This window comes from Microcaecilia unicolor, chromosome 4 (assembly GCF_901765095.1).
Source record: "Microcaecilia unicolor chromosome 4, aMicUni1.1, whole genome shotgun sequence".
In the NCBI taxonomy this organism is placed as follows: domain Eukaryota; kingdom Metazoa; phylum Chordata; class Amphibia; order Gymnophiona; family Siphonopidae; genus Microcaecilia; species Microcaecilia unicolor.
In genome coordinates this window covers 17,615,346-17,628,216 of record NC_044034.1, presented here as the reverse complement: position 1 = coordinate 17,628,216, position 12,871 = coordinate 17,615,346, and the positions used below count along the sequence as shown (strand labels likewise).

At 46.7% G+C, this 12,871-nt stretch overlaps 1 protein-coding gene across 1 annotated transcript in view; it reads right to left on the bottom strand.

Annotated features, from left to right (window-relative positions):
* Positions 1 to 2,824: 2,824 nt before the first annotated feature.
* The window catches only part of ARRB1 (arrestin beta 1), an 88,317-nt gene continuing 78,270 nt past the window's right edge, over positions 2,825 to 12,871 (bottom strand). Inside the window, exons 14-15 of the mRNA XM_030199747.1 lie at positions 8,119 to 8,170; positions 2,825 to 2,936 (exon numbers count right to left, since the gene is read on the bottom strand). Of these exons, the coding sequence (XP_030055607.1) occupies positions 2,825 to 2,936; positions 8,119 to 8,170 (164 nt within the window). The remainder of the gene's footprint in view (positions 2,937 to 8,118; positions 8,171 to 12,871) is intronic.

Here is a 12,871-nt window from a genome sequence, read left to right as displayed (position 1 = left end):
CGGGGCTTCGCTGTATATAATTTTATGGACCAGGGTGCAAATTTTAAATGCAATACGTTCTTTTATTGGAAGCCAAAGCAGTTTTTCTCGATGGGGTTTGGCACTTTTGAATCTCAGTTTTCCGAATATAAGCCTGGCTGCTATGTTTTGAGCAGTTTGGAGTTTCTTTATAAGTTGTTCTTTGCATCCTGCATAGATTCCGTTGCAGTAGTCTAGATGGCTTAGTACCATAGACTGTACTAATTTGCGAAATATTTCTCTCAGGAAGAAAGGTTTCACTCGTTTGAGTTTCCACATTGAATGGAACATTTTCTTTGTAGTTGATTTCACTTGATTCTCTAGTGTTAGGTTTCGGTCTATTATAACTCCGAGAATTTTCAGGTTGTCTGAGATAGGTAGAGTATGGTCTGGGGTGGATATATTGGTGGGTTTGTTCGTGTTGTATTGGGAAGAAAGGATGAGACAGTGTGTTTTTTCTGTGCTAAGTTTGAATTGAAATTCATCAGCCCATGAGTTCATGATGCTAAGGCTGAGTTTGATTTCGTTGGTGATTTCCGTTAGATCATGTTTGTAGGGGATGTATAATGTGACGTCGTCTGCGTAAATGAATGAATTGAGCCTTGGGTGGATAGGGCCTTGCCTAGTGGGGTCATCATTAGATTAAAGAGGATCGGTGATAGTGGTGATCCTTGTGGTACTCCGCAGGCTGCTTTCCATGGTGAAGATATATTTGAGTTTAACTTCACTTGGAATGTTCTAGTAGTTAGGAAGCCCTTGATCCAGTTGAGTACGTTACCACCAATTCCGAAGTATTCTAGGATGTTTAATAGTATTTTGTGATTTACCATGTCGAACGCACTAGACATGTCAAATTGTAGGAGAACATTCTTGCCAGGAACTTCCTTGAATGAAGGTGCTACTCCGGCACTGAAGAACTAGAGACTCGCTTCGGCTGGCGGGCCAGCAAACAAGGTACCTGAAGCGGCGGGGCGGGCGGCAACGGCGGGAGAGGGTTGGTGGCAGGAGGGGGGTTCAAGGGGATTGTCGGGAGGGGGGTTCAAAGGGGGTCGGCGGGAGGGGGTGCAATATGGCGGTGGCGTCGGCTGGGGGGGGCGTCGGCGTGGGGGGGGTGGCTAAACAGTGCCCCCCCACCTAGGGCTGTGGCCCCCGCTCCCGAAGAGGTCTGGCTATGCCCCTGGATAGGACTATATTCTTTGGCTCAAAGAAAATTGAAGGATAGGACGGGGGGACGTTGAGACGGAGACAGACAGAAAGGTAGAAGGATGGGCTACAGAATATAAAAGGTGGGACAGAGCAACAGGTAAGAGACAGAGTGATGGGGAAGTGTAGGAGACAAAGAATGTGCGAGACGATGGGTGATTAAAAATAAAAGGAAGAAGCTAGAGAGTTAGAGGAAAAGATTATGGAAACCTCTCTCACTAGCGATGCTGCACCTAGAGGTTATACTCCACTGGAGAGAAAGAGAGAGAGATAGTGCTGTACTCTCGATTCCAAGGAATGGGGTGGGGGAAGGGGGTTCAGTGATCTCATGTCCTCAAGGCCTCCATAGCTACTTTTGTTCTGATCTAGACCAGGAAGAAACAAATAGGAAAAAAGAGATACAGTGTTCCCTCTAAGATGTTTGGGAGTCCACCACTCATGTTCTTCCTGTTATTGGTGGTGCAACGATGTTGTGTTTTCAATGCATGATGGACGCAGGCTCTGGCAGTCTGGCTAGTCAACAGGCAGTAAGCGCTGTTTGTTTAGTGTACTGTCCATAAAAGAGACACCGAGTGAAGCTGGGGTACCTGTAATCCCACCATCTTGCGATGGAAAGCAGAAATTTACAGATCAGAATGACATGGATGGAGATAATCAGCGAGCAGCAAAATTAACATTCAATACAAACATGATTTTGAGCAATTTCAAAATGGACTCTTTCTTGCCTGCTGCATATCAATGCCTTAAACACAGGTACGAATTGCATAAGGGGCAGAAGGGTTTGGGTTTTTTTTCCATTGAACATGATCTGACGTGCCCAATGGCTGTTTAGTATGACCAAGGTTTTTCATGACCATATACATTTTCTATCCCACTGAAAGCATATCAAAACAAGTCAAACTGGAGAACGTATCCATCACTCTAGCAGTACCAAAGTCCAGTGGTCATAATGGTTCTGGAGAAAACTGGATTTTTGGTAGGTCGTGGTAGCTTTTGCCCAACACATAAATTATATCAAGAGATGCAGTACGTGAGCTTTTGAGACCAGATATCATAATGTAAATGAGACCTGTGCGGTCTGAAAAGTTCACACACATCTTTGGTCATCGATATACCCAACCAAATAAAAGGCAACACTGCCCGCATAAAATGTATAACCTCTAGGGATTCGATCCATGTATCACATACACTAGTACGCACTGAAATTTACATTTAAACATAAAAGACAAGTCAAATATGTCCCAACGGTGGTAGTCGCCAGTACAAGCCAAATGTCATGAAACACCGTAACGTAACTATCCCTCCATGCTGGCAGTGGCCAGGGTGAATCATGATGTTACCTCGCTGCAGAACAGTATCGTCGTGTATCACAACGGTCAGTGTATACAGAGCCATCTGGTCATCCAGCCGTAGACTGGCAGCCTACACACAGTGTTGATGGAGCTGAGATCTATGTAGCACAAGGCGGAGTGACATGTTATGGCACAGCCGTAAGATTCTACCCACAGTCCGAATCCGGGAAATTCACAGGCCTCTTGTTCAAAGCAGGAAGGAGGCCCAATACACAATTATTACACGGAGAAGGCAAAAAGAATCAGCCTGTTTATCTGTCGTTCATCTGGGGGGAGTTTGTCCCTTCCTCGTCTTCTTCTTTGTCGTCTTTCATTCCTTTCAGCCGCTGGCGTGCGAAGTCTTCAAATACAATGTCATCGTCACTAGCCAGAGAATAACAGGAACAGCATTAATCATGCACATTTTTATTATCCGTGTTTATGCATATGTGTTTGGGTTTGTGTATGTATATGTGTGTTTATTACATTTATTTAAAAAATGTCTTATATGCTGCCTATCTACAAATCTAGATGCCTTACAACAGCACATAAATAATACATCAGATATACATGTGTGTATAGTATGTGTCTGTGGGCGTATGTGTAAGGATGTGTGTAGTTGTGTGTGGGTATGTATATAGATGTGTGCATTTGTATGTGCATGCATATATTTGGGTGTAAGTGTGCATGTGTGTGTGTCAGGATGTGTATATGTGTGTATGTGTGAGTACATATGGATATGTATGTGTATATGGATGGATGTGTGTATTTGTGTGTGGGTGTGTACGTGTGCATGTGTGTGTGGGTAAGGATGTGAATGTGTGTGAGTGATTATGTATATGGGTGTGTGTATATGTGTGTTTGTGTGTGTGGGGGTAAGGATGTGTATGTGTGTATGTATATGGGTGTATTTATTTGTGTCTGTGTGTGGGTAAGGATGTCTGAGTGTGCATTTGGGTGTGTGTATTTGTTTGTGTATGTATATGTGTGTGGGTGTGTACGTGTGTGTGTGGGTAAGAATGTGAATGTGTGTGAGTGATTATGTACATGGGTCTGTGTATTTGTGTGTTTATGGATGGGTGTGTGTATTTGTGTGTGTATATGTGTGTTTGTGTGTGTGTAAGGATGTGTATGTGTGTATGTATATGGGTGTGTTTATTTGTGTCTGTGTGTGGGTAAGGATGTCTGAGTATGCATTTGGGTGTGTGTATTTGTTTGTGTATATGTGTGTGTGTGTGTGTGTGTGCGGCTATGCGTGTGTGTTGGGGAGATGGCACAAGTTCCAAGAACAATAACTCAGAAGGCAAATCAGAGGGGTTTCGATTTAAGAGCAGATGTAATCCAGAGGCTGGCATGCAGAAACGGGGAATGAGGAGGATAGGAGTGCCACAATTAAAGCAGAATTGCCAAGGCCAGGATGGAAAATCAGGACAGGACTGAAATCACTCACTGACATGGAGCTGGGTAGACAGAAATAAGCCAGATCTAGCCCTTATGATGCCATAGATTCTTCCTGAAAACGTGGCTTTGCTCTCTACATCTCAGCTTACCCAGCTGCACGTGGATAACTGAGAGGGCTATACAGCCCATTTATTCCAATGTACTATTATCTCTGACCAGTTTTCATGATACGAGCACTACATTGCTTGAAGAACGCTTGGGTCAATATTGAGCCACAGCTAAAAAACGTAAGGATTATTCAGTACCAGTATTCGGAGACTTGCCAGTGCTCAATACAGCGATAGAGTGACCTGTGCCAGCACAATCCAGCAATACTGGGCCCTCCATTTGGAAAGCTACCTGGATAAAGCTAGGATAACCAGATAACTTCTGGCTCCATCCCTGTACCACCCCACACTATCCGGATCGTACAAAGCATCTGTAAGTGGTACTGTCCACTTATGTGACCCCCAAGCTTGACCCCAATCCTTAAGTAATAAGAAAGGAGATGCCAGTAGCAATATTCCCACCAAGCAGTCTTCTATCAGCATTCCAACTGGTAGGGTGGGGGAAATATTGCATTTCATTTGCAAGGGACTTGCTGGTCCCTCATGGTTGAATGTGCAATATTGCAACACACCCTCTACCAGCAGGAATGCTTGCGAAGGACTCCGCACTGCAATTTATACTGAAATGACAGGGTCCCATTAGTAACCTTTTAGCATGCCCTTTTCTCAAGTTGGGGAAGTTTGGGGGACTATCACAGTGCAAGAGGTGACGGGAGAGCAATGTGTGCCTGGATTGAGAAACACAAGTTATTACTATGTCAAAGAAGGACTCTAAGATCCATTTAGTCCAATATAGTTCATTTTGCAATGCCGCAGGCCCCGGTTGATCGTTTCCTCTTCACTTCTTTGCGACTAAGCACCCTTTGTGTTTATCTCATCATTTAGCTATTATATTATATTATTTATTTATTTATTACATTTGTATCCCACATTTTCCCATCTATTTGCAGGCTCAATGTGGCTTACATAGTGCCGTAAGGCATTAGCCAAGTCCAGCAGAAACGAATACAGGTGATGTTGTGGTCGAATAGGGTACATTAGAGTCAGACACAAAGGGGTTCGAAGAGAGGGAAGACTATATAATGTCCAGTACGATCGTTGGTTTTACTGTGTTGCAGAATGTAGGCATTTATGTTGGGTCAGTAGGGTATGCCAGTTGGAAGTCATTCCATGTCGCCATCACCCTTTCTATTAAGCACCTTTGAACTTGGTTAAACATGAAGTGATGGCAGACAAAGACCAAGTGATCCACCCAGTCTGCTCAGTTATTTCAGTCTACATTGATGATGTCTCAACTGTCAGTTGTGGAAGCTTGACCACTTGAAAGACATCCCTCCTTAACCAAGTTACTTTTTCTTATCTTCCTCCTTTGCAGTCTACTATCCAAAGAGCACACGATACTTTGCAACCCAATACTCACTCTCGCTTCCCACATCTGTCTATAAAACATTGTAACAATCTAAATGGCTACCAATATTGGAAGGCTGCTGCCCAAACAACCTGAACTCTGGGTCCCATGGTCCTTGCATTTGATAGCTTGTTATTACAGATTTGTTGCATCGACACAGCCGGTCCCCGGGGAGTTGTAGCTTTAATAACATAGAGGTCCATATTCAAAAGATTTATCTGGCCAAATCTTCAGATCTACCCTCTTGCTGACTTGCCACAAAAAAAAGAGTTAGGGCTGGAGGCATTCCTGGGTGCAGTTACTGTAAATGTTAACGGGGTAATTCTATACAGTGCGTTATAAGTTAAATGCCAAAACAGGAGTGAAATGGCAGTTGGGCGCAAATGTGCACTCAGGTGCTATTCGATAACTGGGCGTCCAAGTGTCCTTGTGTGTTATTTTTGGCACCTAAAATTTAACATCATTTATTAAATTGAACACTGGTTGGCCAGTGCTCCTGTCTACCCCTTTTCAATGCCATCCTATAACCCATCTCTCTAGAGTAGACAGTTGCATGGGGACAGAAATTTCACCCATCCTTGCCCATCTCCAATGGAATCTAACCCATCCCCACCCATACTCGTTAAGATCTATTTCATCCCCACCCAACCCTACAATTAATTTCCACCCATACCTGTAGGAGTCGACGCTATTATTTACTTGCTCATAGCCTTCTGTTTCCTCCCAAACCCCAACTACCTACTGTGTTTTTTTTTGGATGGTATTTGCTATTCAACCAATGAGTGTTCCAAGTCTCACTGGTGTTCTGGCTGCCACTCTGGGCATTCCAAGCCTCATTCTGGCGCTCCAACGGTCTCTCTCTCCATATGTTCCATGCCTCATTCTGGTGCTCCAATTGCCTCTTTTAGTGAATTCCCAGCCTCATTCTGGAGTCACCACAGATCTTGACTATACTCCTGCAGAATGCCACGGCAACGTCTTCCATTCCTGTGGGAATCCTGTGGAACTTCTTCCATACCCACGGGAATCCTGTGGATTCTGCAGGATTCCCGCAATCTCCATTCCCATGCAGTTCTCTACTCTAGTTCCTCCACTGAAAGAAGCCTGCCTCTTCTGCATTTATATCTTGGACCTATAATATCTTCTTCTTCAAGGTATACATGGTTGGACCTTTACGGGGCCCTTTTACTAAAGTTTAGTGTGCACTAATCCATGCTAGCATGCGTTAAGTGCCACATGGCCCATAGGTATAAAATAGGATAAGCAGTATTTAACATGCACTAATGCCTGTTAGCGCACTCTACGCTTTAGTAAAAAGGTTCCTAAGTCAGTTCCCATTGGCTATTTTAGTAGTTGCCATCTGGTTTATATCTTTTTGAAGGTGTGGCCTCTAGAACTTCATACAGTATTCCAAATGAGGTCCCTTCAGAGGCACCATCACCATGACCACTTCTGTCCCTATGTACCTAGACAGCTCTCTTTCTCTCCTGTTGCATTATCTATCTGTTCGGCAACATTAAGATCATCAGATATGATCAGCCCCAGGTCTTAGTCTTGTTTCATGAACAGAAGAACATCATCCCCTATACTGTACTGCTCCCAATTGTATGATTCAATGTCACTAATAATCATCATTTTTCTTGTTATATCACACTTACTTGCATAGCAGTGGGGATCCCACTCTTATGGCTCTTCATTGTTGATCCTACTTGGTTCAATTTTGATTGCTATGAGTTGTACACAGCCTGCTAGACAGACACCCCCCCTTCCCCAGAACTTCCTCCTCAGTCTAGCCCCTTGGAGCTTCCTATCATGACCTTTCGTTTTCAAACTTCTTTTCCAACGAACAAACGTTTTGCTTCCATGCATTATTTATAATTTTGAGGTAGCCGAATACATATGCCCTCCCCCCTTTGAGAACATCCATGGTTGGATCTATAGATCCCGTTTTGCAGGGTTTTTGTGCAGACAAAGCACCATTTTAGTAAATCTTCTCTGAACTCCAATGTCTCATCTCTGTCAATATCTTGAAGTATTGTATGAGTAGTGTTAGGGCTTCATTGTATTCTCGTATTGACTTCTCTCTCATGTATCTTTTGAAGCATTGCCAATATAATCAAAAGACAAGCATGGTGTACTAGTAAGTGATGTTACTGAGATACATAAAGCAGGTCTAGGTATGTTGACAAGGTGTCAAGCATACTCCTGAGGGAAGGATCCAAGTTTTAGACTGATCGCTTCACCAGGAAGAAGGGCAACCAAGGGATTTCCCTTCCGGCTCCTTTATAGCAAGTGGTCGTTTAGTTTGACACTCAAAGGGATGAGGAGGGGGAATCAAACATGGTGAGGTGAAAACTATGCATACAGCAATAACTGCCCCCCCCCCACTCTCCTATCCAGAAGAACCCATACAAAATCCTGACTGGAAAAGCACAGCTTACCCTGGTATTCCTTTTCCAACGTGCATGCAAGACAACGACGACGATGCAAGCGGAAATAATGCAGAAAAGAGAGAGAGAAAGAAAGAGAGAAATCAGCCAATCAACATGCATCACGACAGGTACCACATGCAAAGCAGCTGATAGACACTGTATGCAAATGAGCTCAGCCCCACCACTGCACCCAAAGAGATGGACACTGCCAAGCTTACTTTGTGTCAAACTCAATCAGGTTTGTGTCTATCGGAGCTTCATTCTCTGCAACTGAACACAGTTAATTTATTAGGTATAAAAACAACCCTCCCTCTACACACACCTCCTGCTGGGAAACACTGAGTATTAAAAATAGCTCTAGAAATGACTTAGGAAAGACAAACTTCCAGTGCAAATGTAGGGTTACCTACCATATTTTGTTCCCCAAAAAGGAGGACACAGGCTCCGCCCCCTGTCACACCCCGCCCCACCCCTGTCACGCCCTCGCTCTGCCCCTGTCACATTTCCCCTCCCCCATCACACACCCCATCACACCCCGCCCCACCCCTGTCACGCCCTCGCTCCCCCCTGTCACATTTCCCCTCCCCCGTCACACACCCCGTCACCCCCCCTCCCCATACATGACTACTGCCTTGGTGGTCTAGTGACCTCTTCGGGGCGGGAAAGAGGCCCCTCTTTCCTGCCCGGAGCGCTGCCCTGCCCGCATCCTTCCTGTTGCTGATTGCGGAGCCAATTCAAAATGGCCGCCGAGAATTGAAATCTCGCGAGGCCACTTCAACTCTCGGCGGCCATTTTGAATCAGCTCCGTGATCAGCAACAGAAAGGATGCGTGCAGGGCAGCTAGGGTTACCATACGTCCGGATTTCCCCGGACATGTCCTCTTTTTGAGGGCATGTCCGGGGCGTCCGGCGGATTTTGCCCGCGCCCACGTTTGTCCGGATTTCTGGACAAACGTGGGCGCGGGTGCGGGCAGGCACGTGCGTGCGGTGGGCGTGTGGGCGGGCGATCGGCGCCGTGGGTCTGGTGACCTGGTCTCCCATCCCCTCCCCTTCCTTACCAATGTTCCCTGGTGGTCTAGTGACGTCTTCGGGGCAGGAAAGCGCTCCCTCCCCTGTCTATCATCCTTCTCGGTCTGGGTGGGGATTCAAAATGGCCGCCGAGAGTTGAACTCTCGCGAGGCCGCTTCAACTCTCGGTGGCCATTTTGAATCCCCAGCCATACCGAGGAGGATGCAGCAGGCAAGGGCAGGCAGTGCTCCGGGCAGGAAAGAGGGGGCTCTTTCCTGCCCCGAAGAGAAGACGCTACTAGACCACCAGGGCTAGATAGTAAGTGAGGGGGGACTATGCGACGGGGGGGGGGGGGGTAGGGGTGGAACCCGACCTGAAGGGGGCGTGGCAGGGGCGGGGCATGAGGCGTGGCGGGGTAGGGGGCGTGACATGTGTCCTCTTTTTCAGAGGACACAAAATGGTAACCCTAAGGGCAGTGCTCCGGGCAGGAAAGAGCCATTCCGAAGGCGGAAGAGGTCACTAGACCACCAGGGCAGTAGTAAGTAAGGGGAGGGGAGGTTAGTAATCTGCCCGTTTGTCTGGATTTCTGGACAAACAGGCAGATTGGCAAAACCCGCCCGGTTGCCCGGACATGTCCTCAAAAAGAGGACATGTCCGGGTAAATCTGGACATGTGGTAACCCTATGCAAACATGATGTTGGACTAACATGATAAACAGTTTCATTCTGCTTTAAATATATATTCATGACCTCTGTGATAGGAATACGAATCATTTTGTCTCTCTGCATTGAACTGGGTCGACATTCAAAGTGATTTAGCTGGCCAGAAATGGCTCCTGGCTGGTTAAAGCACCTGTTTAGGGCCTAACCACTCATTTTCAGTAGCATTTAATAGGCTTCTAAGTTTGGTGCCTAATACTGAAAATCAATGCTAACTAAGTGTTGGCTTTACTCCCTGCCCTCACTCGGTCTGTGTTAATGTGCTTAATAAAAATAGACCTTTACATTTAAGCAATCAGTGCTAGTCGGCTTTCAAAGGGGTCAAATTTAAACGCCTAAATCCCAAGTTCAACTCTTTGAAGTCTGGCCGTTTGGTGACACTGGCTGACTATTTGCTCATTAATTGCAGATTTCTTTTCTACCAGTAGAGGGGGCTCATTCCATATTTATCCCTTTGCGGCATCCCTTTGCTGACAGAGCCGCTTCAGCAAAGAGAACATCTATTTATCTGTGCAGACCTGCTCAAATTTCTAACTTACATATTTTCAATGTACTTAAATAGTCATCAAATTCCAACTCTCTCAGGACTAGCAGGAGACTGGGGGGGGGGGGGGGGGGCTTTTTTTTTGAACAGCACAGGCAGATGGTACTTTACAGGTCTTTTTTTTTTTTTTCAAAATCTCATGTCTTAATAAACAGGTTAGTCTATATCAACTGTCATTTTTGCTGTTCCATACTAACATGGCTGACCCTGAACTGTTTTTCACCTTCCCATCTCCCATCTCTCAGCTCAAGTGATGGAATGAGATGAGCTGCAGGAACTAAGGTAGCTCACTGACGTTTCCTCCCCTCCCCCCATTTTTCTTTGTTACATTTGTACCCCGCGCTTTCCCACTCATGGCAGGCTCAATGCCACTTACATGGGGCAATGGAGGGTTAAGTGACTTGCCCAGAGTCACAAGGAGCTGCCTGTGCCTGGCCCTTGCAGATTACCCATGTGGCCACGCAGGCTTCTGCGAGTCTGACGTGCTGCACGTACGTGCAGGACGTCAGACTCACAGAAACAGAAGCCTGCACAGCCTTCTACATGGATTGTTGCTAGTGGAATAGCAACATTCCATGTAGAATCTCCAATAGTAGCAACATTCCATGTAGAATCTCCAATAGTATCTATTTTATTTTTGTTACATTTGTACCCTGCGCTTTCCCACTCATGGCAGGCTCAATGCAGCTTACATGGGGCAATGGAGGGTTAAGTGACTTGCCCAGAGTCACAAGGAGCTGCCTGTGTCTGAAGTGTGAATCAAACTCAGTTCCTCAGGACCAAAGTCCACCACCCTAACCACTAGGCCACTCCTCCACTCCACTTCTTACCTTTCTTTTCTTTTTTTTAACCAACAGACTAATCCAGGCCTGGTTTCATGTCACTGCATGCATAAATTCTGATTTCCTGAGAAGGGTATGACACCAGTGCATGCAAAAGTAGTGGTGATGTTGTGTGTGAGGGGGGGGGAGGGGGAACCAGGTCTCAATCAGTCAAAAACAATAAACTTCAAACTAGCGGGAAGGTATTGCCAGTGTGCCAAGTGGGGTCAGTGACAGAGGCTCAGATAAACCCACAAAGGACCCAATCACTGTTCCCTCAACCAGGGGCGTATCTGGACTCCAGCGGTAGGGGGGCCAGAGCCAGAGGGAGGGGGCACATTTTAGCCCCCCCCACCATTGTCAGAGCCCCCACCGCCACCAATGACTCTTTCCACCCCCCTCCCGCCGCCAACCCTCGCCCGCTGCCGTTGCTTACTTTTGCTGGCGGGGGACCCCAAACCCCCGCCAGCCGCCCCGAGGTGTTTAAAATTCATCTTCGGCCTCCGTGGCCGTGCTGCTGTTGATAGGAGCTGTTGAATCCAGTTCGTTGTACGTGCTGCGACGTCAGACTCCGAAGTGGATTCAACAGCTCCTAGCAACAGCAGCACGGCCACGGAGGCCGAAGATGAATTTTAAACACCTCGGGGCGGCTGGCGGGGGTTTGGGGTCCCCCGCCGGCTGAAGAAGTAGTTTTTAAGGCAGCGGCAGGTGGAAGCGGACCTCGGCTGGCGGGGGTTGGGGTCCCCCGCCAGCAAAAGTAAGCAACGGCAGCGGGGGATGGCGGTAGGGGGGTCCAAGGCAAAATCTGCGGGGGCCCAGGCCCCTGAGGCCCCACGCAGATACGCCCCTGCCCTCAACGCTGTGTGGGAGTCCTTCATCTGTACTGCTGTCAGTAGGGGACAGTGCTTCAATATAGTGTTTTCAATCACTAGTGACAGACAGGTTCACCGGAATCCTGCAGAGTTTGCCTGTCCCTCACTATTGAAAATGTGACAGTGAAACAGCACCCCCCACTGGCTGGATTACAGGTGGAGGATTCCTGCTCAAGCTTAGAGGGAACAGTGGAGTCAGGGGTCCTTTTACAAAGGCGCGCTGAAAAAATGGCCTTTTTTGTCAAAAATTGACGTACGGCAAAATCAAAATTGCCACGCTTCCATTTTCGGTAAAGAATTTGGGTGGTAATGATCTACGCGTGTCAGATGCCACTTGGCACGCGCATCCGCTACGCGTGCCAGAAAATATTTCAGACAGGCGTAGCGGACGCACACCAAAATTGAAATTACCGCAAGGGCCACGCGGTAACCAGGCGGTAACTCCAATTTGACATGCGTTGGGTGTGCGTAAGCCCCTAGGCGGCTTCATAAAAGGGGCCTTCAGTTACTAAAGTATGTGAAATCTGTCACGAAGTGTCCAATTATTTTCTTCATGCTGCCTTGCTTGCTGTGTCTGCTTAAGTGTACCAGTTAGAGTGGGATATAGGCCTGGGTTCTTTTCTTTACAGTCCACTGCACCGACCACGAAGGTACTCTTGGGATCTACTTGCTGCTCTAACAAGAATGGCTATCATATGTCATAGAGCTTGGTATGTACTGTCACATCTTAGGAGGGCGGGAAGGGGTCTGTGACCCCTGGGGAAGTAAGGGGGGAGGGTTATTCCTTAGTCTCTCCAGTGGTCATTTGGTCATTTAGGGCACCTTTTGGTCACTTATTCATGACTGAAACGGTTCTAGCCAGAAACGTCGTCATTTTGGCCATAGACGTTTTCGTTTGGTTTCATTAATTTTTAACCATTAAGTTCAAGGTGCAGGACAATCACACATTATAAGCAGGTACTTGACCCTAACATGCCCCCTTGAAAATTGGACAAACTGTGGACAAAA